The following is a 27620-nucleotide window of genomic DNA, read 5'->3' as shown; positions in this document are numbered from 1 at the left end:
TCTCTGCCTCCAAAGTAGCTGGGATTATAGGAAAGTGCCACTGTACTTGGCCTTATGTCACATTAAAAGATTATCTTTGAACAGTTATATAAAAAGGTTTCAATTTAACATGCTAGTTTATGAATACAATGCATCTTGATCAATGGCCACCCCTTCCATTATTTTCCTCCATTTGCACAAACTTTATATCAACATTTTAAATCCATTCATCCACTGGTAGACTTTTAGGTCATTCCCATATCTTGGCCATTATGAATGAATATGGGAGTGAAGGTATATTTTTGAGGTCTTGATTTAAATTCTTTCGGAAAAATATCCAGAATTGTAATTGGAACTTGTGACAACTCTATTTTACTTTTTTTTGAAGAATCACTATCCTGGTTTCTTTTTGTTCCTTTATTGAGATTAAGTAATTACATTCATAATCATTTTTTTCTATATGTCTTTATTTTTTATATTTTTTATTGTAATTAATAAAAGGGTTACATGATATTTGCCAGATAGAAGGTGCATTAATTCACATACATTGATACCCTTTCACATGTCTTGGTACCCATTACCCTCCCCCCCACCCCCCTCCCCGTCTTGGTTATAATCATTTTTACATTCACACTTACACAAGTCATCATTCTGACTGACAGTTTATGATTAACAAAAAATACAAAGACCTCAAGTTTTACATAGGAAAAGGTTTAACACTTTAAACATTAATGATAAAATGATTTCTTCTGATCAGGTGATATGTACATTTCTTTCTTGTTACTTATTTTTGGCTGTTCCCTCTTTCTCAACCATTTCCTCCTCTCCTCACTGCCCTGGAGTTGCTTAGTTCATTTTTATTGATGTCTAATACAACGACCATCCTGTTTTTGTAGTGGTCATACCAGTCTAAACTATAATAGAATACCAGAGTTATATTTTCTCTAAATTCTGGCCAACATTTGTCATTCTTTAAAAATAAAAATAAAGCTGAGTGCCAATGGTTCAGGTCTGTCTGTAATCCTAGCTACTTAGGAAATTGAGATTTGAGGATCCAGATTCAAAGCTAGCCTGGCAGGAAGTTTATGAGACTCATCTCCATTAACCTCAAGAAAACAAAACTGGAAGTAGAGCTGTGGCTCAAGTGGTTAGAGTGCTACCCTTGAGCTCTGGGATAGACCCCAAGCCCCACATTTAAGCCCCAGGACTAGTGTGTGTGTGTGAACAAATAATAGCCATCTTAACAACTGTGAGATGACAGCTCACTATGAGGTAATTTCATTTTTTGATTGATTGATTGGTACTGTATTTGAACTCAGGGCCTTGTGGTTACTAGGCAGACACGCTATCTCTGAACCATGTAATATTTCTAATGACTAGTGATGGGAATCATCATTTTCATTTGTATATACCTGTTGCTATTTGTATGTCTTTTGTTTTTTCAGAAAAAGACTGTTCAAGTCCTTCTTCATTCTGATTAGATTTACCCTTTAGTAGATTCTAAGTGGTCTGCAGGTATTTCCTCCTATTCTACAGGTTGCTTTTCACTCTGCTGGTTGTTCACCTTGCTGTGCTGTAGCTTTTTAATTTGATGTAGTCTCTCCTGTCCATGTTTGCTCCTGTCTACTGTAAGAAATTATTGCCAAGACCAAGGTCATGAAGCTCTTCCTTTTGTGTCCTTTCTGGGAGTTTAAGATTGGTGTGTGTGTATGGGGCGGGGGGAGACAGACAGACTGATAGAGAGACAGAGAAAGATAATAAGACTCAGATATTTCTTTTTTGCCAGTCTTGGCCTTGAGCTCTGTCCTTGGGCTTTCTCAAGGCTAGAACTCTACCACTTGAGCCTCAGCACCACTTCCGGCTTTTTTCTATGTTTGTGGTACCAAGAAATCCAACCGGGTCTTCATGCATGCTAGGCAAGCACTTTTACCATTAGGCAAAACTTCCACCCCCCCGGCCCCATTTCATTTTTTAATATGTGAAAATCCAGTTTTCTTTCTTCTTTGGGAGGCAGTGGGCAGTGCTGGTGTTTGAACTCAGGGACTTCTGCTTGCTAGGCAGACGCCTCTTCCTCCTCCTCCTCCTCTTCCTCCTCCTCCTCCTCCTCCTCCTCCTCCTCCTCCTCCTCCTCCTCCGTCCTGGGGCTATCTCTGAGCTCTTTTGCTCAAGGCTAGCACTCTGCCACTTGAGCCATAGTGCCACTTTCAGCTTTTTCTATTTATGTGGTACTGAGGAATTGGATCCAGGGCTTCGGGAATGCTAGTCAAGCACTCTACCAGTAAGCCAGGACCTGGAAGTAGGACAATCTGGTAAGTAAAGTCAAATTGAGTCCTGAATGGCAGATAGGTTTATCCTTTATACAAACTAACCAGATATAGTTTAACCCCAAAAGTACCTGTCATAAGACAATACTGACTACATTGCCTGCAGGTGAGATATTTTTAAATAACTATAAAAAGCCTTGTAAACTCCACCAGTCGATTCTTCTGTATAATGCAAAGCTTTCCTTTTGTTGGTGCCCCTGTTTGGTTTTTTGCAGAAAATGATTTGCATAAAATTGTGTATATTATCAGGTCAAATACTAAACACTATTATTGGGAAACCCTTCTTAAATGTAAGGAAATTCAGTGAAGACACCTCAGAGCCCCCACACTACATATGGAAAGCCACTCCTCATGGCTTCTAGGTAGGACAGTTTGGGAGGAAGTGCAGTAAGGAGAGAGACTAGAACTTTTTTTTTGACTACTTATCGTGTGCTAGATGATTTGCAAACATTATTTCATTGAATCCTCTGTCAAGCTCTGTGAAATAGATGTTTATCCCATGTCCAGATGCAGAAGGGCAAGGGAAGTAGTGTCCAAGGCCCCCTGCTTCAGTGAGGGTTTGCTCTTACTTTAGACACCAGGTGGCCGGCCAGGGTCTTCTCCTGCAGGAAGGAGGATCCTGTGTGAAACCTGAGAGAAGTCTGGAATGTTGTAGGCTGTCCAGTGGGTAGGAAGGCTTCCTGGAAGGGGTGTGGCTTAAAAGAATCAAAAACAAAAACAATTGCTTACTTCTGAAGAACAAATGTACAGGCAAAAGTCAGCTCAAGGGGAGGTGAAATTAGGCTTAGAAGTTGGCAGTTCTCTGTAGTTGCAGTTCTCTGTAGTTTCATCCTGTAGAGTTGGGCTGGAGTCCTGAGATCCTCTTAACTACCCTGCAGGTAGGACCTTAGGCCTCTCATGACACCCTGTCCTGCTCACAGAATGATTTGAGTTGTACCTGTTTTCATGTGTATTTGCTTCCTCCCGCCTCAACTGATGGAAACAACCACTTGGATTTGATAAAGAGCATTCTTCTCTCCACAGTCACTGAGTCCTGTAGATTGTGCCTGTGCAGAGGGAATGCCCTGACTTGAACATGTTCTCCCATTTCCAAAGATCCTTCTGGTTTTCCTTGATGCCCTCTTTCGATCACTCATTTAGCTCTCCTAGGAACATCTGTTCACTTAATTCTCTAGCTTCTTAGCTCATGATATATTTATTACTCAGAGCCGAACCAGTATGCCTTAACTTGCCTTAACACGTGAGCATCTTCTGTCCCAGCACAGATCTTTCCATTATGATAAAGCTCGGGCCGCTGGTCGGCGTCTTCAGGAGGGCTTTCCCTGATCTGTTGTGTCCACCATACAGACAGCCAGCTCTACCCAGGACCTCTATTTATTGGGGACCCAGAGCTCTGGGGATCACTCATGGCCTACCTACCCAGCGCTCAGTCCTTATCAGAAGGCAGGGCCGCAAGACGCCTTGGCCGGTTTCCAAGTGACAGTTTGGCTTCTCAGGACAGGGTACAGCCCGAGGGTCATGTTTTTGGGTCTCTAGGTATCCTCTGACCTTAATGCAAAACGTCTAGGCTGCTCTCTCTGGAGGGACACTGAATTAATGAAACTAAAGAGTCAAGAGGTCTTTAATAGAAGTATTTGGGACCCTGGCGTCTCTACATTTCTTCTGAGCTCAGGAAGCAGAAGGCAGACCCCCCCCCCACCCCCAAACACACACACAGACACACAGGGCACATGCTCTGTTTTGGCACCTGGCGGCCTCCAGGGGAAGCCTGACAAACGTAAAAGGATGACTTGGCCATCCCGGGGGCGCCAGCCCAAAGATTCCGCGCTGACTTTGGTCCATGGGATGGAAGAAAGGGAGAGTGCGCTCGCAGGCACAAACAGGAAAGCCTGACATCACGGAGTGGCGTGGGGAGGAGTCTGCGCCTGGCTCCAGGCTCCCTCGCTCGCTCGCTGCGCTCCCTTTGTGGCCGAGTCGCGCGCACCGGCGGCGGCGGCGGCGGGGCAGCGCAGCAGCGCGTGTCCGTGAGCGGGCGGCCGCTCGGGAGCGGAACCGGGATCGGACCGGGACTGGGCCGCCCAGCCAGGCGCATCATGAGGCGTGCGCGAACCGGAGAGAAAACTGAGAATGAAATTGCTTTGGCAAGCTAAAATGGTAACGAGAGTTCGCTGCCTTCTCCGGAGGCTTCGGTGCCGGGCATCTGCGCCCGCTTTCTCGGGGCGGGCGTCGGCTCACCGGGAGCGGGGCGCAGCCGGGGGGGATCCCGGGCTGGGCAGCCCGGGCTCGCTTTGTACTCCTCCCTCCCTCTTTCCCTCCCGCCGCGGCGTCTCCCCGCGTACCGCGGCCAGCCCGCGCCCGCGGCCGGCGCCCGGACTTGGGGCGTCCGCACCGAAGTTTGGAGGGGACGGAACTGCGGGTCGGGGTGGGGGAAGCGCCCCGCCGAGCGCCCCGGCTCCAGCCGCTCTTTAAACCCCAGCCCCTGCTCTGGCCGGCGGCGACGTGGACGTCCCGGGGTCGCCGCCTGAAGTGCAGGCGAAGCCACACGCTGATGTGTTGCCTTTTCTGCACTTGCCAGATTCTTTTACGGAAATAAAAACTTTCCACCCCCGCTCACTTTTTGGGTTCCAAAACAATAAGAAAAAAAAAAGGCGGGGGGAGACATGCAAGCCATTTTACTTCCAAAGAAGTGAGGACTTTGGGCATTTTAAACACTTTGTGTCTTGCTTTTAAAGTGTAGTTTGTTCAAATGAGTGAGTCACTTTAAAATGTGTCAACTTTTTTTTTTTAACAAATGAGTTATTTTTTGTTCTTTTACTCCAGAGGAGAACTTAATCAGAACTAAACCATAACTTCTTTTTTTATGAAGAAAACAAAAGTATTTAAAAGAAACTGTTTAAGATATGTGATTGAGTCTAGGAAAAATAAGAAAATGGCAAAGTCAGGAGCATCCTGATACCACAGGAAGGGGCTCTGGGCCAAGAAAATCTCAGTGTTTACTCTGTCGCAATGTCCCTTGTATTGCTGTGATTGAAATCTGTATTTTGAACAGCTGATCTTGTGCCTCCAGTTCTACTGTAAGCAGCAACGCAGCTGGGATAGATTGTGGTCAGCAAAGAAGGGAAGAAAATAACCTCTTTTTTCCCCCCTTTTCTTTTCTTTACCCTATCCCTGGCAGAGCTCGATTCAGGACTGGGGTGAAGAGGTAGAGGAAGGGGCTGTTTACAATGTCACCCTCAAGAGAGTCCAGATTCAACAGGCGGCCAATAAAGGAGCAAGATGGCTAGGGGTGAGTAAAGCCACAGAGATTGTGAACTTTGGAATTTCAGGATCTGTTGTTCTGTGAATATCATTATTTAGCCAAGGCAGCCTTTTATTCTCCCCCTTTCTTTCTTTTTTTTTTTTTCTTTTTCTTCTTTTGGCCTTGAAAAGGAAACCTCTAATGATCCAAAGCTTGCAACTTAGTTGCGCTGGACTGTGTTTGTACTGGAAGTCTGTTCTCCAAAGCATCTTCTCTAGGTTTGTGAATAATTCAGAACCTCTGAGAAACATTTTTTAAGGTATCTGTCAAATAGATTAGGTATGGGGTGGCAGGAAAGGACACAAAGAACAGCAGCCTTTGGTTAGAGAAGAGTTATAAGCATGGGGGCCCACATGGCACGTGCCACTCATTCCCTTCACCTATTGCTGAGAGGAGCCTCTCCCCTGCTTCCAAGATACCCAGAATGCTCAGGGGTCAGACCATTCCAAATTGGCTTCCTCTGTGGGGTAGCAGTTTCCCCAGGGTGACCTCCTTTTTATCATCACGCAAGGAGACAGCTAACTGTAAGCTTAGTGCCCACGACGTCCTATGTTGAGTGTGAACAGGAGGTTTGGAAACACACTGCTTCTAAGAACAAGACATTCCCACTGAGATTCTAAATATCAGGTAGGGTCATGTGAGTTCTTTCAACAGATCTCAAATCAAGAGACTGTGCAAAATGGAAAGGATCACTAACTTGGGCAAGCGTGAACTGGTGAGGGATGAAGGAATTCTTCAGCTGGAGATAGAAGTCTGCCTCCAGGAGGGTAGTGAGAAGTGACACAGGAGCCTCAGAAAGAACATCACAGCAGATTGGACAGAGAGATGGAGCGTGTGTTGACTTGATCATATTTCAGCAACATCCAAGCTTAGGTACATTCAAGACCAGGTACCTGTTCCCGGCTTCACTGGCTTCGAAATCTCAGAAAATTCACAGTGCTTGCAGCAGAATTCATGTGGGAAGTTCCTAGGGCCACCTGTTAAGAGTAGAAGCATCACGTGACTTGTAAGTCTTGGCGCTGAAGACAGGAGAGCCAGCAGCCTTCACTTCCCCTGCCATGACTGCAGACACAGCTCTTCTTTGCTTTTGGCCTTTCTGGCTACAGTACTGGGGATGAGACACCACCCACTAAGATGGGAAATAGTTGGTGACAGTGCAAGTACTGTCTATGAAGGAGCCTTTCTAGTGAAAATAAGAGACCTTCATTTACCAAGCAGAAATCTTTCTCAGAAGAGGATCTTCAAGTTAATCATGTGCAATTCAGCAGACTTGATAGGGAGACCAGAGCTAGCTTTCTGAGCAGTCAGCATATTGCTTTTTCTGGTTGTGTATATGTGCTGGTGTTTAAATGTGGCATTGGTGTGATTTGGCCTGTCTAGCTATTTCTGAATGAACCTGTTGGCTTCAAATAGCTATTATTATGCCGTTGTTATCCCTCTTCCTAATGAGATTGATGTGTAGAAGGGCCCACTTTGTAGGCCCCACACAATCTGTCATTTAGCTATGAGTAGTTATATAATAATTCTCACTAATTATTGTATTATCTCCCCACTTTGAGTTTTCTCATATTTTTAGCTTTCTTAGGTGGTTGACCCTTGATATATATTTTTTTAATTAGGTAAGATTGGTGCTAGATGAAGCTGGGTGTGATGGCACATGCCTATAATTCCTGCTATTTGAGAAGCATAGAGATAGGAAGATTGAGATTTGAAGTTAGCCAGGGAAAAAGTGTGAGACTGTAAATGACAAACAAACTTGAAGCAAAAAACCTTGGGAGCCTGGCTCAGGCATGAGTTCCTGAGTTCAGCCCCTAGTATTTAAAGAAGAAGTAGAAGAAAATTGTTTCTTGTCGATGGAGGAATCTTTTGTTCTCTCCCCCATTTCAACACAGTATACAGCACATTTCTCACTGCTCCAGTCCCGAGTTCTCAGTCCTGAGAACTCCTCACCTTTGAAACCCTTGTTTTTGTCTCTTAGGTATCCTATGTGACAGCTCTGTTTATGTCCTAGAAAATTCCAGGCTTAATATGACTCAACCAATTGAGCCATAGCCATTACAAAACCTTTTTCTTTGGGACTCAGTGGCTTCCTGGTGTTTGTTTTGCTACATTCCAGTAATCTACTCAGAATCCTTCCAATTAACCAGTTTTAGAGTTAACAAGAGATTGAAGAGGGGAAGGTATGTCATACTTACAAAGACATGACAATAGCTTTGTGAGGAAGGTGGCATTATGAGTATGACTTCTGTTTTCCACACAAGGAAACTGATACCCAGAAAAGTTATGTTGCTCTCAGGGTCATAGAGCTAAGAAATGGTAGAGGCCAGATTAGTCCCCAGATAGTAAGAGCCTTTCTGTCTAGAACTGCCTAGGACCTTTGAGTATAGAAGTAAACAGAACATTGGCTTAGAAAAGCAAGAATGCTATGGACTGCTTACTGTAGTGGAGATACCCTGTGTAGGCCTTTAGAAATGTAGCTTTCTGGTCTTTTCTGTGCTTTGACTACTAACAAGAACTTTACATTGTGAGATGTCATATGAAGATCTTACTTATGAGCTCTCCTCTCTGAACATTAAAGTGTGCTCTGGCAATGTTGTGCATGAGCATAGGCATAGCTTCCTTTTAGGTTTGTAACGTTATTCAGAAAGACTAAAAGGTGGAGTCTTAACTTTTCAATTTTCTAATGCTACGATCTCCAGAGCATTAATATTCAATTCTGGGAAGCGTAGCAAAATAATTACATCTTCTTAGATGTGAACTATCAGACAATCTGAAATATGTTGTCATTGCATTTTATTACGTAGCTTGAAGTTTGCATTTAGCTGATCTTTAGAAGACCCTCTGTGTTAGTTGCCAATTATATCACTAACTATGACCCAGACTCAGTTTACTCACACATACGACTACTGTTCTGTACAGTAAAAATATGTTGTCAGTTTGGGAAAACCCACTATTATTATTAAAATGTGGATGCATTTTCCTCTTTAGTAACATATTAAGCTGGGATAATTTTATTCATTTATAGTCCTCATAGAAAAAGATCTCCAAGTATGTCATGAAATAATAAAATCTCAAGGATTGGAAGAGTTTGTGGAGTGTCCAATTGTTGTTGGGAAGTTAGATGGTCAACATTTATTACTTGTTTTGATTCCGATATTGTGCTTGTGCATTGATAGTGATGTATAGAAATGAGTTAAAAAATACCAGGGTTGTCTCAAAGCAGGAAAGGTACCATTTTTAGGAAGAATATATGAAGGAACAGTGGAAAAGAATTCAGGGAAGAAGTTGAGTGTCTTCAGAACAGAACAGACTTAAAAGCAAGAAAAATGTGTCAAATCTAAGGAAAAATTAGCATAGCAATATTTGTATCACAGACAGGGTTATTTATGCCAGGCCACCTCTTCAAGGTTTGTGTGTTGTGGAGGGGTCAACGGATGGTCTCATGGCTTTTCTCAGTTTGATACTTCTGGGATCACGTGGTTCATGTGGTGACCCTCTGTCTCCCTGGGATGTCCAGTGCCTGTCACACTGTTTCCATATGGGCTCTTGATGGATATTTGATGGACTGAGTTGGAAAGCACGATAGCTAAAGACAGTGAAATAGGGCAGAAGGATGCAGGATATAAGAACAAAGGGAACTGGGAATCCAATATTGAGCCACGTGTTTAGGTGACTTGTGGCCAGTCTGAGGGTTCTGTGATTGCAGTTGTAAAGAGGCATTTGTAGCACCCTCTCCAGATTAAGAAATTGACTCTCACTTGGCACTGCCATTTGCATTGACTTTACCTAGCATTTTAGTGGGGTTGCTATCCATATTGCCTTCATAGAGTTATAGTTCATGACTTCTCATTTAAATTTATGTCTGGGGGTCCTCTCTGATCCTGTGAGTTGTCCTGTCTCTGTATTCTAGAGTTTTCTGTACTCCATGTTGTGTGCTTACCTCATTCTCTTATCTTTGCTTGTGTGTTTGGCAGAAACTCAATACACATTTGTTAAATGAATGGTTCTAAACTTCATCCTTCTTTGGGAAACTGAAATTGTCCTGATAAGTATGAACGTATGGTTACATTTTATGGACCAAAATCAGCATGAAGATGTTGGCTGATAAAGGGAGAAAAGGGCATGGAGCAAGAAAAACCAATTAGGTAATGATTACAGATGTCTCAACATTTTCTCTGGAACAAAGCAGGGCACAAACAAAAGTAGTAGCGATTATTCATTTTAACAAAAAATTCCTCATTGCCTTTTAAAACCAACAGGCCTACCTGTATTTGTCTCATTGCTGAACAGTGAAAATAGGAAGGCAAGGCATGAGTTAAAAAGTATTGGCGAGCTTTATGACTATGTGTGGTTGGAAAGTGCAGGAGCAGGATTTTAGAATTGTAAGGAGATAAGCCCTAGAGGAGCCTGGAGTTTACAGCTGGTTTTCCTTGTTTTCATCTGGAAATCAGGCCAAGGGTCTACACTATTCCTGTCTGTTGGAATGTTTAATTTAGGCTTTACAAAGTAAACTACAAAATTTAGCAACCATCTGTAAATGAAATGGCTGGTATTTATCATTTTAACCTAGGGAACATGTTTCTACAATCATTAGTCCAATAATATGGTCAATAGTAGTAATCAAGAAAATAGAGCAAATTTTGAATACCTGTGATACTGTTACTACACTGGTGCCTTTCACTGCTTTAACAAGACATTAAGATCCATGTGAGGATGATGCAACAATATGCATGTCAGTTTGTCAATCTGCAGATTATCAGATTGTGTTTAAAATGTCCACTCCAGCAAATAGCATATATAGATAAAGAGGCACATTAACGCTTTGTACTTGCAAGGATACGTTCTGTTAAAAATTAATACATGAACATATTTCATTTTTATTTCTGTGAAATTATAAAGTAAAAAGCCTCTTGGAGTTTTTGTTGTGGGTATTTTTTTGGTTTACTTTGATTTTGGCGGTACAGTCCTGCAGGCTGGTCTTAGACTCATAATTCTCATACTTCCTCAGCCTGGTCTTTGTTGAGATTATAAGCATGAACCACTTTGCTCGCCTCTGGAGTTTAAATTCCATCTTAGCATTTAAAAGAGGCCTGTCCTATCCCACTTGTTTTTTTTTTTTTAAATTTTTTTATTAAAGAATTTACTAACATTGATTTTTACATTATATTTCAAATGACGTGTTTAACAAACAAGTATTCAAGAAGGGAATCTCTGTATACAATCACAGGCACTTAGTTTTTAGAACATAATCAAAATTAGGCTAAGCTATCCCACTTGTTTTAATTTCTTCTTTTTTTTTTTTGCCAGTCCTGGGCTTGAGCTCAGGGCCTGAGCACTATCATTGGACTTTCTCAAGGCTAGAACTCTACCACTTGAGCCTCAGCACCACTCCCAGCTTTTTCTATATATGTGGTACCAAGGAATCGAACCCGGGTCTTCGTGCATGCTAGGCAAGCACTTTAACCACTAGGCCAAGTTCCTGGCCCTTAATTTCTTTTATGATAAATATTTTCTTTCTTTTTTTTTCCAGTCTTGGGGCTTGAATTCAGGTCCTGGGCACTGTCCTTGGACACTTTTTGCTCAAGGCTAGCACTCTGCTGCTTGAGCCACAGCACCACTTTGGCTTTTTCTGAATACGAGGTTCCGGGCAATTGAACCCAGGGCTTCGTGCATGCTAGGCAAGGACGCTACTATTAGGTCATGCTCCCAGCCCCATGACATATATTTTCTTTTAAACTTCATCATTCTAACTAATGAGTCTCACAGAAACTGTCATGCATATTTTTTTATAAAATGTGCAAAAACCACCAAGTAAATCAAGCAATAAGATTTCTACCATGATGTAATTTTGCAGAGAGAAAAAAAATTTCCATAAACAGAGCAAGAAAAGTATTGGAAATGGGGCAAGATAACAAATGTCATTTTCTTAGACTCAGCTGGCTTCTTGTGGGTTGCCAGTGGATGTGGCTAGCTCTGTGGAGTTGATCTGGAGTTTGCTGGGGTTTCTGGGTCATTCACTGGTAAACACATCCAGGAAGAATTCCCCCCTCTGTGGTTGCATGGCTTCTGGATTTGAGCCTGCTGACATCTCCTTGGATACATCCATTTATTCACCAGTAGCTAGCTCACTTGTTGAACACTGGGGACAGAGTTAGGTGAAATTGCCTTGCTTTGAAGGAAGTCACGGGAAATGGGAGCCCCAAAGTTCAGCTAGTTACTATCTCTTGTCGTTAGGGTATGGAGCCCTGCAAGGGAGTCACTGGCATCAGATGGGAATGCACAACCTATCATTGATTGTGCGGACTGTCCAGGGAAGAGGTGGCACAGCAGAGTGGTGACCGAGGAGGAGTGGGATGCTGAGGATCACTTTCCCGCCAGGGAGCCAGTAAGTGGGAAGCTAGGGGAAGATTGGATAAAGGAAACCTCCACGTGGTTGCTCAGGCAGAAGAGAGTTTATTAGAAGAATTAGAAGAAACTGAATCTGCACGCCCTGCCCAGGATGGAGGTGTGACAGAGAAGAGAGAAGAAAGGAAAGAGGAAGAGAGGGGTAGAGATGGAATTGCACAGAGAGTAGAAAGGGAAGGTATGGGAAGGAGAAGGAGGGATTAAATCTCGGAGACTGGTTATGTAGGAAGGGGTGTGTGTGAATGGCCACAGCAGATGCAAAAGTGACCTCAGAGCCTGGGGGACTTCCCACTGCACCCAGATGTACCAGTTACCTGGGTGACAGATGCTGGGCCAGAACTTCTAGGGAGGGCAATGTGTGCATGGAGGGCAAACAAGGGGAAGAGGCCATTTTCCCCAGGTAGACTTAACAGAAGGGATAAGGGACACCTGGAGGGAAAATGAAGGAAAGGGATCTAGAGAGCAAGGCAGTGGGGCCATGCCCATGAGAGCTGTCATTCTCAGTTATGGCACTGCCAGCCCCAGAAGTTGCTTCATAGCTGGGCACTAGCCTTGAGCAAAAGAGCTCAGGGACAGCGCTCAGCTCTGAGTTCAAGCCCTACCACCTACCAAAAACGTACGTCACCTCATGCTGAACCCGGGCAGCCAACCATTAAGCAGAGTGGCAAATCAGATTTGTACTTCAGAGGGATGACAGACAGCTGAAGGGTAGATGTTGCAAGGGAGCCAGACTGGAGTAAGGGGATCTTGGAGAAGGCTTTCATGGCCATAAGATGAAGAATGGAAGGAGGACCTGAATGGGAATGTTGGCAGGATGAAGCAGGCTGCCTGGGGGTGGATGTAGGGTAGGAGGGATGGGTCCAGAGTGGGAATTGAGAAGCAGGGTTTGGGCAGGCATAGGCCTTAGGCACCTGGTTTTTAAAGAACAGGTCAGCAAAAGCCAGCTGGCTTTCTGGAGATTGGTGTCACTGTCACTCTTTTTGGGGAGGGGCACTAAACGTATTGGGGACTTCAGATCAGGCTTCCTCTGTGTAATAGATCAGTAAATGCCTCTTTTCTTAGGAGAGGAAACACCAGATCCGGGACTACCTGATGTGTCATGTCTAGAGACAAAAATCCCAGTTTCGACTCACCAGGGAAAAGACAGAAAAAACGGCTGGGCTTCTCAGATTCCAGAAAACTTAACAGAGCCAAATTATTTCCTTTCTCCTTCTCCTCCTTCTTCTCCCTCTTCTTCTCCTTTTCCTCCTCCTCCTCCTCCTCTTCCTCTTCCTTCTCCACCTTCTCCTCCTCCTCCTTCCTGTTTTCCTCCTCTTCCTCCTCCTCCACCTCCTTCATCCTCCTTCTCCCCCTTTCAAGTCTTCTTTTTATCTATAAACTAAACAAATTGAATCTGTAGATGGAAGGAGATTAAATATGGAACCCACAGGGCTATGATTACTGAGTTTTAGTTTAGGCAACAACATTTTAACTTACAATTGTGCCTTTAGAGACACAAGAACTTTTAAGGTTAAGTTTCTTCCCCCTCCTTTCTCAGTGTCTTTAAGCTCCCTGACTCTGTTTATCCTGGCTGCCAATAGCACTACTCTTGTGCTCATTGTGATGAATAGTTGTTCCCCTAGGAAAGACATTTTAGTTCAATCTGATGATTCCCTAGTTTTCTTCTACCCCATCTCCATGTCTGTTTGTCTGTCTGTCTGTCTCAAACAGCCTGAATACTGGAAAATGTGTTTCATATGTTATTTATTAGGATTTGTTGCATCTTTATAATATACTCTTCCATGTAATCAGTCAAAACTTGACTTGGGTGTTACTGTTATTTGCCTGATTAACTTTACCATGAAAATGGCCTTCAGTTAAAAAACAAGAATCAAAAGAAAAGAAAAGAATGAGCTTACAGCATCTGGAAGAGACTTTACCTTGTGGGAAGTTCAGCTTTATACAGAGAAAAATCACTGACCATAGATATTGTTTTGACCATAGATATTGTTGTGTATCCCTGTAGAAACTCGTATGTCCTCACTGATGGAGCCATGTGTGAGGATTTGATGATGTGTGTTTCTGCCCACAGTGGTTCCTCAGAGCCACTTTCTCCTTTCACCATCCAGCCTAAGACTTTGAGGGTAACTGTGGTGGCAATCACAAGTCGGATACTGTGTCATTGATTTTCAAATCTTTAACTACTGTTAAAAAAAACACCTCACTACCCTACATTGCCAAGTCTTTCATTGCTTATTCCATCTGTGGTCCATATATTTTAATCCATTTTAACATAGTTTATCTTAACCCATGTTAGTTCCCCTAGAAGTTTCCTGTATGTTTGTCCTAGTCTGCAAACTATTGAGGAGTTGAACTCTTTTCCTTTACTTTATATTCTTTGGATTTAAATACTTTTCTTCATCGTTTATAAGAGTGAAGCCAGCAGGTGCGGGAGCTCATACCTGTAATCCTAAGAACTCAGGAGACTGAGATCTGAGGATTGCAGTTCAAAGCCAATGTGAGCAGGAAAGCCTGTGAGACTATGATCTCTGATTAACCAGCAAGAATCCGGAAGTGGGGCCGTGGCTGTAAAATGCCAGTCTTGGTGAAAAAGCTAAGGAACTCAGAGCTCAGGCTCAGAGCTTAAGCTCCAGTACCAGCACAAAAGAAAACAAAATGTAAAAGAAGGAAGACAGTGTTGAGGCTTTCCAGTTTGTAATGATAGTAATAACTATTATTATTTACCAGTCCTGGGACTGATAGAGTGATATCACTCTATCACTGGAGCCATAGCACCACTTCTGGCTTTTTCTGTGTATGTGGAACCAAGAAATCAAACTCAGGGCTTCGTGCTGCTAGGCAAGCACTCTAGCACTAGGCAACACTCCTGCTCAGTTCATAATTCTAAAAGGCCAAGACATTTCCCTGAGTCTGGCTGTAGCCTCTCTACTCCCATGTATCCTCCAGCCATGAAACTTCCTGTCATTCTGTCACTGTGGGTGACAGATAGACTCTGTGGACAGTGTTCATCCAACAAAATACCATTTAATGACTACAGGTAAAAGTAGTTGAAGCCAGAGTAGACATTGTCTAAAAATAAAATGCTTTAGAGTCATGCCTTTTCCTAGTTAAAATTGCAACACTTGGAGTTGTTTATTGAGATAACTGATAGACCTAAATAGAAAACTCAGGAAAACGGAAGTATTTGGTTAGTTTGTAAGGTTCAGGGTAAAGATTTGCCATTTCTGTCCAAAGGTTGACTCCTCCTAAGGATAGAACACAATAAACAAGGCTGTTTTAAGTCAGTCCATCAAGCATTAACAGACCCAGAGCAACAATGGCCTGATTGGGGAATTCGGTCAGGGTTCTTTCTGCTTGTTCAGAGATCTTAGGAGCTATATCCTCATCCCTCAGTCCCCCATCCCCCATTGCTCTTCCTCCTGGGGCTATTTTCAGCAGGGGTCCAGGGAAGAAACATAGTCTAGGGCTCTGGTCAAGGACCTGCACTTTGGAACCAGACAGACCTGAGTTCAACACTCACCCCTAACACCTGTGAGCTTTGTGTGGCGGACTTGAGCTGAAAGGCCACATAACTTCTCTAAGCCTGAATTCCTTTGTCAAGTGAAGTAACTTCCCTGACACAGAATTGCTGTGATTTATACATATATGAGTTAGTAGGCAAGGTGCTTGGCAGAGTATGCACTCACTCTCAGTAGTGGGGTTCAATGTCAGCACCCCTCTGTCAGTCTTTCTCTGTCATGGAACCTGTAAGGCCAGGTTAGTTTTCTTAGGTGGGCTTCCAGGAGCTTGGGGTTACAGGTTATTTTTTTTGTTAGCCTGGCTAACAAAAATAGAAAGGTTTTTTAAATACCCCTGTTTCACATGATCTCAATCTCACTGTGTATTTTGCACACTTGAGAGGAAAATTCAACCATGGCAGGGCTTTTGGATCTTGGTTTATCACAAGTAACACCTTCTCTCTATCTGCCTGCCAGCAGAAGTTGGAGTTAATGATGTTTCAGGCTCCAGGGTTTTCCATTTCAAAGTCCTCCAGGTTTTCTAGAGCTCATTTGTTCGTTTATTTATTTATGTGTTTATTTATTGTCAGTCATGGAGCTTGAGCTCTGGGTCTGGGCGCTGTCCCTGAGCTCTTCAGTTCAAGGCTACTGCCCTAGCCCTTAAGCCACTTCCAGTTTTCTAGTGATTAATTGGAGATTAATTAGAGATAATTAGTGCCCTGCTGGCTTTGAACCATCATCCTCAGATCTCAGCCTCCTGAGTAGCTAGGATTATAGGTGTGAGCCAACGTGCCCGGCAAGGCATTCACCTGTATTCCTAGCTGTTTAGGAGGGTAAGATCGGAGGGTCATGATTCAAAGTGAACTCAGTCAGGAAAGTCCATGAGATTCTTACCACTAAGTAACCACCAGAAAAGCTACAAATGATGCTGTGGCTCAAGTGGTAGAGCACTGGACTTGAGCAAGAAAGCTCAGGTCTAGCTCCCAGTTCCTAATTTCAAGGACCCAGACATACACACACACACACACACACACACACACATACACACACACACACACACACACACACACACACCACACACATGCACACACACACGCACACACACACACTAATTAATTTTTAAAAATCAATTCATTTAACAGGGCCATATTCTGATGGACAAAAAAAGAGAGGTTAAGAAACAATTCTTTCAGGTCATTGTGCCCTTTCTTGCTCATGGTTAGTATCTATCACTTGAGCCATATCTCCAGCTTAGATTTTTGCTAGTTAATTGGAATCTTGAGGACTTCTTTGCCTGGGCTGGTTTTGACGCAAGGTATTTTTTTTTTATTGTGAAGGTGATGTACAGAGGGGGGTAACAGTTAGATAAGTAAGGTGATAAGTACTTTTTTTTCCAGAAGTGACACCCCCCTTCCTTGTTTTTCTCCTGTCATTGCTCCTTCGACTCCCCTCTCCTCCAAGTAGTAAAGTTCAGTTCCAACATAGTGTCTTGTGAGTTTCGTTGTTGCATTGGTTTACCCTTTGTCCCATGGTTTCTGTGATTCCCTTTCCCTTCCCCAAGGCAAATAAACTTATACATAAGACAAAGTGTACTGAATTCAGAAACAGTGACCATGGGGAATAAACCAGAGGAGAAGACCAAAGAAATAACTGCAAGCAGTACACACACACACACACACAGCTAAAAAATTACTCTTACTGTGTTTTTTTTTTTGTTCTAAAGACATTTTTTCCCCCTCTGCTAACCACCCAGGAGCATGCTGGACTGATAGTTCTGTTAGCCAGTTGTGCCTCTCTTCTCTCATTCAGAAGGAAGATTCACTGTTGCCCTTCATATGTCAGTCACTATCGGGGAGGAGGAGTCTTTTTTCTGCCCTTACAATCGTTATCCTGGCTTTGCAGGTGCCAGGCTTCTCTCTATAGGTGAGTTGTAAGATTAAATATCTCATTCTCTCTGAGTGCTGAAGATAATTTCCACACGTATTTGACCCTGAACTACAGTTCTAGTCTCTGGATTTTCAAGTAACTGGCATTGCAAGGCATGTACCATCATACTGGGCAATTTCTGAGAGTATCTTGCATATAAAAAGTTTTTATTTTCTCTTTGATTCTTTTCTTCTTTCTGATACTTTCAATTTGCTTCAGATAGGGTGGTCAGTGTACCCCAGAATTGAAAGTGCTTCCAGCCTTGACGAGCTGCTGGAAAATCAACTGTTGGTTTGAGGCCAGATCTCAATGTGGGATTTGAATTCATGACCTAATGCCAGAGGCAAGAACGTTACCAGTGAACTTGCACTGACCCTCGTAAGATGTAGGCATTTAGAATACTTGCTTTGAGCAGTCCCCATGTTGCTTGCTTTGTTGTGTTCCTCCCCACCCTTCTTTTCTGCAGAGTTCCGAGGCCCCCCTGTTAGGAAACACAGTTTGAAGGCCTGTTTTTCTCACTCTCTTTCCATTTGCTTATTACAGATGCTTCCTTCTAACAAGAATTCCCTCTCTCTCATGCAAGTTCCTTTTATTTATTTATTTTTTGTCCTTCCTTCCTGTGCTTCTGGCTTAAAAATACTCTCCAGGGTCTTTGGCTTGTGTGGCCACACATCAGACCTTCCTTATATTCATGTGGGGGTGCCCCCAGCATCCTGTGATCCTTTGAAGTGACTGGCACCTCCACATCATTCCCTGTTCACTTTGTGCATGTTCTCAGAGGACTTAGGAGCTCACTGACCCTTGTACTCAAGAGCTGAGGCTGAAATGAAGTCTTTGTACCAAGGAGGCTTAATAAGTGATTTTCTCATCTTACCAACACATAAATCTCTCTCACATGTGCACAATGCGTGTGTAATGTTCATCTTCACGCACAGCTGACACCATGTTCATGGACCCCCAGGAAGCAGCTTCTAGGCAGTGTGTTGTTACGAATGGCCTGGAGGGTCCTGCTGCTGTTTTGTGCCCACTCAAGTATTTCTTAGGGTGCTGAAGTGTTGAAGTTGACTCAGCTCCTCCTCTTCCTCCTCCTTTTTTTTTTTTTTTTTTTGGTGGGTCATGGGGCTTGAACTTGGCGTGGGCTCTGTCCCTGAGCTCTTCAGCTCAAGGCTACTGTCCTACATTTGAGCCAAGCCCCACTTCCCGTTTTCTAGAGGTTAATTGGAGGTAAGAATCTCAGGTCCTTTTGTGCCCAGGTTGGCTTTGAACCTCCATCCTCAGATCTCAGCCTCCTGAGTAGCTGGGATTACAGATGTGAGCTACCAGGCCCAGCTCAGCTCCTTATTCTTGTGCTTTGTTCATCTGGAGTTACAGGATGATGACGCTTTTAATAAAAATGACTTTCAGATCAGTAGTGAGCTAGACAACTCCCAAATGAATGTCTGTTTGGGGGATCACTTTGGAAACTTAGAAGACTGGGCTAGAAGATGCTAGGCCTGCATTTTCGTCCCTCCAGTGTGTGGTTACAGCCACAGGGTGGATGGGTTCTTCCTTGTGGTGGAAGAGCTGCCCTCCAGCTCCCCAGGTGGAAACCTTGAGTTGTGGTGTGGGTGATGTGTGCTGGGGTTCATTTTTGTACGGAACTCTCCCTACCTGTGGAGCCTTTATCTTCACATACTGACCACTGAACTCCTACTTATCTCTCAAGTCTCAGCTCAAAAGCCCCCTTTACTCTTACACTTCCTGACCACCTCTCAGTTAGCCACCATTTTATCTGGATTTTCTCAGCACTTTACCTAAAGCTGTACTATAACATTTATCACTCTATTTATTATGATAAAATTTTTTTAAAAAATTGGCATTTAAAAAAAACTCAATTCTTTTCCTTTTAGTTCCAATGATGCTCATTTTTATGTCTTTTGAGTTCTTTTTAGATGTTCACATACTTGTGCAAGAGTTTAAATTCAACATGTCACATTATGAGTATAATGCATCTCGATCAGTTCACTTCTTCCACCATTCTCCCATCATTTCTTCCAGCCCCATTCCTCTCAACCTTCCTGGTTCCATTTTCACATATGTACACTGACTATTTTGACTATACTCTGAGGCAGTCTTAGTATGTATCCTGGCTAGCTTTGAATATATGATCCTCCTGTATCAGTTTTCTGAACACTATGATTACAGTGTGTACAACCCATTGTAGCTGTTATTTGCCCTTATTTCTATTATAAATAACAACGTGTTTCTTTAATGATGTTATTCTCACCATTGATGATAAGATAAGGCCCATTTTTTGAAACAGAAATAAGCTAGACTTAAATTTACAGTTTGTTCTTCAAGCAGGGACACAAAAAAGGAAGACATTTCTGTCCCATCCTTATTATTTTTGCCTGACCTTTGCATGTGGCCCAACAGAAATGGTAGACCTCATCACTGAGATGGCATGGGATTCAGTTAATCTCAGAAGTTCTTTAGGCTGAAGAGGTTTGATTATGAGTCAGGAATGGATCTCTGGGAACCCAGGTTCTTCTTTGAATCTCAAATGATCCCATTTGGGGTTTTTGTATACCTCATTATATCTCTATATCTGGGGCCCATCATTTGCTTTGAGTCTGTGTGGCCCCAGTGGCTAGGCTAGTCTGGCTTCACTGCACTTAACACATTTTTGAGGCAGTATCCTATACCCTCCATGTACACAAGGAAGTCAGGAGGCAGAGGTCAGAATCACAGTTCCAGGGGAGCCTGGCTAAAAGTTTGCAAGTTTCTATCTTGCCAATCTTTTCCTGAGATATATCTTCCAAGTTTGTGGTCTTCTGAGGTGTGCTTCTCTTTTTAGGATTCAGTAACAAAAACAGACAAAATTAATTGGTATAACATCACCACATTTGCAAAGAAATGGAAAGACTTGCAAAAAACTTTATTAAGTGAAATAAGCCAGACTCAATGGAACATAGGCTCCATGATTGCCCTCATTTGTAATAATTATCACCCATCTAGGACTCTCCTAGCAGAGGATCACAGTCGCTCAAAAGCTATGCACATATGGTCATATAGGATGAGACTAAACGAAATGAACTCCAGGATATGGAAACAAGAGGTTTTCTTTGTGATTGTTGTTCTCAATGTACTATGTGCAGTTATTTCTTTTTTTAACCTTTTTATTGTAATTAATAAAAGGGTTACATGATATTTGCCAGATAGAAGGTGCATTAATTCACATACATTGATACACTTTCACATGTCTTGGTACCCATTACCCTCCTCCCCCACCCCCCGACCCATCTTGGTTTTCCCCCCTTCCCTATCAAATTTCAAATAACCAAATACAATTCAATATATCAGATAACAAAGTGAGATACTGTAACAATATGAGATAACCAAGGGACAGCAAAGGAGATGAGAGACAACATAGTACATTAAGGACAACAATCATTCGTTATATGGCTTTTGTTTCAATATCCTGGAGGTCCTTTCAATTAGCTTCATACTATATGGCCTTATGTATCAAGGTTTTGCTCTATTGCAGATCTCTGCTAGTAGAGCCCAAGGTTTCTACTGATTATGACAAATGAGGGAAACCATTGAGCCTAAGTTCCTTTGAGTCTGGCTTACTTCACTTAATATGATCTTTTCTAAGTCTTTCCATTTCCTAACAAATGGGACAATGTCATTCTTTTTGACAGCAGCATAGAATTTCATTGTGTACAAATACCACATCTTGTTGATCCACTCATCAACTGAGGGACATCTAGGTTGGTTCCATATTTTTGCTATGGTGAATAATGCGTGCAGTTATTTCTTTTCTCTTTTTTCCCCTTATGGTTAGTCTCATGTAGTTACTATATCTGACTTTGTTACCTGGTATATTGTGTGCATATATATATATAATTTGAAATAGGGAAGTGAAAGGGGAAACAAGATGATGGGAGAGGATGCGAGGAAGGAATGGGGGACAGTGTTTGAGAAGTAATGCATCTACTACCTGATGAATGTAACTGTAACCTCTCTATACATAACCCTGACCAAAAAAGAAATAAAAGAACCCTAACTGGTATAGGGGCTGGAGATATGGCTCAGGTGGTAGAGCACTAGCCTTTGAGCAAAAGCATCAGACCCTGAGGTCACATCCTGATCCCAGAAGAACAAAAAGAAAAAGAAGTGATATAAATGACTGAATATCATCTATGTATGTCTTGGTTTTCCTTAGTAGAACTCAAATCCTTTACTTGCCTCCATCGCATACTTTACTTGGTTATCTTTTACTCTTTTTGGGGTGGAGATTGTGCCAGGCAGCTGCTCTACCCCTGGACTTACACCACAACCCTTTTTTTCATTAGGGTTATTTATATAGGTTCTTGCATTGATGCCCCAGTAGGACTGGGCAGTGGTCTTCCCATTTATGCTACCCATGTAGCTAGAACAACAGGTGTACACCACTGCACTTGTTGGTTGGTTGAGATGGAGTCTTGATAACTTTTATCCATGCTGTCCTGGAACTGCCCCTGCTCCTTCAGTGGCTGCGATTACAGTGTTAGCCAACATGCCTGACTGTTACTTTCTTTTTTTTTAAAAAAACTTCTACTTTAGGCAAAATGTAAAGCCTACACTACAGTTATTCAAAATTCTAGATGTTTTTAGGTACTTTTTATTCAGATAGTCCCAACTGTGATTGGCTCTGCTAAAATCAACTTCTCTGACTGCTTTGATAGCTTCCTTCCCTTTTTCTCTGGGCAGGCATCCAATTGGATATGCATTAACTTTGGAAAAGAGAAAACACTTTTTAAAGCCAGGTTAGCCTTAAAAGAATGATGCAACAGGTTGATACCTTTTGTAAAAGAATAAAAAAATATCATCCTATCCTGATAATAGAGTTCTGGCTTTTGCTTATTTCCTTCTTGACTTTTTGCTCTTGTTTACAGGTCACAGTTTTATTTAACATAGTTGCAGTCATGTTAACTATTCAGTTTTGTATTCAACAAGTCATATTTTTTCCACATATTTTTTATTGTGATTAATAGAAGGGTTACATGATATTTGCCAGATAGATGGTGCATTGATTCCCATACATTGATACCCTTTCACATGTCTTGGTCCCCATTTCCCTCCCCCCACCCCCGCCCCTCATCTTATTTTCCCCTGTTCCCTATCCAATTTCAGATAACCAAATACAAATATATACGATATATCAGGTAACAAAGTGAGATAGTGTAACAATATGAGATAACCAAGGGACAGCAAAAGTGATGAGAGATAACATAGTACCTTAAGAACAACAATCATTCATTATATGGCTTATGTTTACATCATATTTTAAATGACAAGTTTAACAAACAAGCGTTCAAGGAGGGAATCTCTAATTACAAACTCTGGGACTTAGTATTTAGAACTTAATCAAAATTAGGCTAAGGGTTTGTATGTCATAGAAACATATCAATTTATGAAATAAAACATTATGTCTATAGAGTCATAGGTTTTTATGTCTATATAGTTATGTTTGTATTTCCATTACCATGTCCATAGCTTTGGGTATGCAGTTATTGAATCCTCGCTCTTGTACTCTTTGGATTTAATAGCCGCATATTAAGGATACCACTCGCCTTTTGTTCCTTACGTCTTGTCAACAAGTCATATTTTTTTAGGACACATTCTCTAAAAGTTACTTTCTGGTTTGAATTGTTCGCTTTATTCATTGTGTTTCTCATGCCTCAGAAATGCATTTGGACCTTATATTTGAAGAGTTCAAGATATAAAACTTCTTATTGGCTTAGCCTTGTTTCTGCTCTTTTTCCTTGTGAAATTTCCCATCTGTAGCCAGAACTGTAGCCTCACAAGAGTTGATAATAGGGAGGTGGATGGTGGGAGGGAAGATAGGAGGGGGAGAAGAATATTTGGCAGGTGGTGCAAGGAATTCCCCAGGAATGACTGGAGTCCTTCCTTCTGCTTCCAGAGAGCTTGGTGGCTTCAGAGACTCTGAAGGCTATGGGACAAACATGCTCTAGGCTTTGCTGCTCAATATGGTTTACATCTAGGCCTATGTAGCTGCTCCAAGTTAAAATGTTCTGTCCAAGTAATTCATAGTCATGCCCGATTTCAAAGACTTGAGTGGGAATAAAAACAGGTAATCTACTTCAGTGACTTTCTGCAGTGATTACATGTTGAAATGATGATATTCTGGATAAGCTAAATAAAGCAGATTGTTACAACAATTTCACCTGTTTTTTCCCATTGTTTTTAATGTGGCAGCTAATATTGACCTCAGATTGGCATTGTATTTCAGTTGAATAGTGTTGCTCTTGGGCCTTATTTTATTTCTCAAAGTGCTGGTTGGGAAAAGCTAGGTTCTGGTAGTCACATTTGGAATCCTATTTACCCAGGAGACTGCGACATGGGTGATTGTGGTTAGAAGCCAGCCCAGGCAGAAGAGTTTCTATTTCCAATTAACTAGGAAAATGTTAGACTAGAGACCTGATTCAAGTGGTAGACTGGCAGCTGAGCAAACTAGCTCAGAAAATATGACACTCTGAGTTCAAGCCTTTGTAGCAGCAAAAACAAAAATAAAAGAAGAGGTTGTCGTTTTTGAGTGAGTTCCTAAATCTAGTTTGGAGGTAAAAAAGAAAAACTCCACTACTTTTAAATTAGAAAAGAATGGAGTGCTATAATAGAGATGATCAGAATGGCATACTTGGGGAAACTCTTTGTTTTAAACATAGGTTTGCATGGACTAGGCCCTAGGTAAAATGTTTTTTTTTCCCTTTTTTCTGTGAATTGTGATTAGAATGTTTAAAAGTCAGTGTTCTGGTGTGGTGTGGTTTAGCCTGAAGCACTGCCAGGAGGCCTGGAAGGCAAGGAGCCAGCCACATCATACAGCCTTTAAGTCGGGTGGGTAGAAGCCAGTCTGGAAACCTCACTAAACCCGCGTGGGTGCTCATCATAAAATCAGCAGCCACTCAGGGGACAGCTAGAGTTGAAAGGGAAATGAAGGATGGCTGTCCACTGAAGACTAGAGCTGTGTGTTCCATCCTAAAGCATCCCTGGAGGCCAGGGGTGACATTTGTGCCATTATTTGCTTCTAGAAGACTTTTTCAAAATAGTCCCATGGATAGCAATACTTTGTAAGGAGCAGGGTGGTTTCTTAGCGACCTTGGAGTCTCACAGGGCTGAACAGGGATGCCTGTGACACTTAGATCCTCCCCCAACCGCGTCCTATTGAAATCAGAAGAGGCTATATTGTATCCACATCACATCCGCCTTGCCCCAGCCTGACAGGAAAGATGTCCTTACTGTACAAAGACCTAGGGCAGCCACCAGCCTGTACTTCTGCCGTTGGTTCTGAAGGCACCAAAACCATAGTGAGAAGCAGGGGGAAGACACCAAAATTTATGGGGTGAGATGGCCCTGTGCTTATTCTGACAGTTGTAAAAATTCTTTTGGGCTGACCCATTTTTCCTTTCTTTATTAAAAAAAAAAACTGGCAGGAAAAAGCACAAAATGTAAAACATGTGACTAATACTTAAACTCTTTTTCCCCCTGGAGTCAGATTCTTTAAAATTATACCTTAGACATGCTTGGGTTTGTAAAAAAAACCATTGCCCACAAAAGCCACCAAACATTTGTTTCTGAAACTTGCAGACTTAGATGGCATCCATTCTGAGGAAAGAATCCAAAAGCAAAGCATTTAAGAGTCATTGAACCAAAGCCTTCTTTGGAGATTTGGCCCTGGTGAAATAGATTACCATAGGAATTGACAAAGGGCCTAGCAGCCTTTGGCCCCTACTTTCCTTGAGAATTTCCAGCTCTGTTGGTAGTCACCCAGAATTTTTGAGGGTGTTACACTGAATGACCCACAAGGCTCATTATGGGATGGAAAAATAAAATAGGACCCCAAGGACAGACTAGATTGGCATTTGGAGCTGGATTAGGTTGACCGCTTCAATCATTTGTTCAGCCACTTATTCACTCAAATTTAAGCATCTATTATATGTCAAATGTTGTTCCTGGCCTTGATAGGATAAATCTCAGAATGTCCAAACACCGATTCCAATGGATTCCAGGCCTCTAAAGTCAAGTTTCAACCCCGCTTTCTGGTGTGTTTTGTTCCTGTGACTCAGTTTCCTACTGTGCACTGTGGCTAACTAGGTTTCTTTCCTGGCTAAGAGTCTCATTTCTCACTGTTGCTAATGTCTAAAATGACCTCCTTTCCTCAAATGTTCTTCTGTTGAAATCCCACCCATCACTCTTATTTCTGATTCTCCCTTTGCTGCTGTTCTTCCCATTTTCCCCAAAGGGTAGTCAGTGCCCTGCTCTGCACTCTCAAGTACTTTGGACCTTGGATACCATGTGTAATGTGTAGGTTGGAGTGTTTGAAACAACAATTTTCTAAGTTAAAATTGCCCAACTTAAAATAGTTCTAGGTATTATTAACTGTGTTCTATATGAAACTTAAGATAGGTATCTTTGTAAATTCAAGACGTAGATTTAGCAAAGACTTCTCTTCCCCCCCACTCCCCGCCTCCCCGCACCCCTGGTCGTGGGCCTGGGCATTGTCCCTGAGCTTTCCAGTTCAGGGGTACTGCCATACCCCTGGAGACACAGTACCACTTCTGATTTTCTAGAGGTTGATTGGAGATAAAAGTGTCACGGACTTTAGTGCCCAGGCTGACTTTGAACCTTGATCCTCAGATCTCAACCTCCTGAGTAGCTAGGATTACAAATGTGAGCCACCATGCCCAGCAATAAAGACCTTCCTTCCTTCCTTCCTTCCTTCCTTCCTTCCTTCCTTCCTTTCTTTCTTTCTTTCTTTCTTTCTTTCTTTCTTTCTTTCTTTCTTTCTTTCCCTCCCTCCCTCCCTCCCTCCCTCCCTCCCTCCCTCCCTCCCTCCCTCCCTCCCTCCCTCCCTCCCTCCCTCCCTCCCTCCCTCTCTCTCTCTCTCTCTCTCTCTCTCTCTCTCTCTCTCTCTCTCTCTCTCTCTCTTTCTTTCTTTCTTTCTTTCTTTCTTTCTTTCTTTTGCCAGTCCTAGGCTTGAGCTCAGGGCCTGAGCACTGTCCTTGGACTTTTCTCAAGGCTAAAGCTCTACCACTTGAGCCTCAGCACCACTTCTAGCTTTTTTCTATGTATGTGGTACCAAGGAATCAAACCCAGGTTTTTGTGTATGCTAGGCAAGGACTCTACCCCTAGGCCAAACTCCCAGCCCAAGTAAAGACTTTTTTAAAGTAGGAATGGTATTGTCTCATTGAACTGTCTCACTAAGCTTGGGCTAAGAGAATTTATAAAATGCTTTATATAACATAATTTGTAACATTTTACATTTATATTTATAAAATAATTTATAACATTTTACACCATCTAAATATAGAAAATATTTAATTTTTTCTAATTTAATTATTTTGATATTTTCTCCAGTTTTTCATAGCCTTCTAAAATTCTGATTTTGCAAACCAATTTGTAGGCTATAACTTTCCACTTAGTCTAATGAGATTGTGTGTTATATGGCTCTGTAATATTCACCGGTTAACATGTCCTAGTCACTCAGCGTGCTTTGAAAATTTGATTTGGTTATAAATCTAGTTAACTCTTTAACATTCAACTAACACATCTCTGTCTATGTCAACAGTGATCCAAGAAAGGAGTTGGTGGAATTGTTGGTTGGAATCTGTTACTCTCACATCAGTAGCATTCCATGGGGCCTGTGTATGGTCAGAAAAGGAAGGAAAACAAGTTGGATATGATTGTGGTTTTCAGAGTAATTTCATATACTTAGTGATCATCATTAGCAAATTATATCTGGAATGTTGGCAGCAGTTGGCAGAAATGCCATCTATTATTTTTTGTCTATCTTCATTCCTGCCTAACAGTTTACTTTTTCTTTCCTGTAGCCATCCTTAGACATCACTTTAACTTTGCTTCTTTGAAGATTCTATTAATTATTACTATGGTTTCTTCTGCTGGTGCTTTCTGTGCCCTTCCCAGTTTTATTTGTATCTAGAGGCACAAAATCACTCAAAGGACTGCTTTTTTTTTTTTTTTAATGATCACCTTCTCTAATTTCAGCCTTAATTTCCTGTTCACTATGTTGGTCCTTTTTTCCTTTTCCAGTTCAAATCACAGGTCTTGCTCTTTGATAGGGAAGATAGTACCATAAGATGGGGGAAGTAGTTCTGCTTTCTTGTTATCAGTTCACAAACTTATTCCCTA

At 42.1% G+C, this 27620-nt stretch overlaps 1 protein-coding gene across 4 annotated transcripts in view; it reads left to right on the top strand.

Moving 5' to 3' along the window:
• Positions 1-27620, top strand: part of Rgl1 (ral guanine nucleotide dissociation stimulator like 1) — a 225506-nt gene that overhangs the window by 99149 nt on the left and 98737 nt on the right. For 3 of the 4 annotated variants that reach the window (XM_090340261.1, XM_090340263.1, XM_090340262.1), the window contains exon 3: positions 5479-5589. In XM_090340261.1, the coding sequence (XP_090196387.1) occupies positions 5479-5589 (111 nt within the window). Of the gene's footprint in view, positions 1-4254; positions 4458-5478; positions 5590-27620 lie in introns of those variants that run through there. The other variant, XM_090340264.1, reaches the window with a different exon arrangement.

This window comes from Megascapheus bottae, chromosome 10, assembly GCF_031878675.1.
Source record: "Megascapheus bottae isolate mThoBot1 chromosome 10, mThoBot2.hap1, whole genome shotgun sequence".
NCBI classification, from domain to species: Eukaryota; Metazoa; Chordata; class Mammalia; order Rodentia; family Geomyidae; genus Megascapheus; species Megascapheus bottae.
The sequence above is the reverse complement of the archived record's forward strand: the minus strand, read 5'-3'. Positions and strand labels throughout refer to the sequence as shown.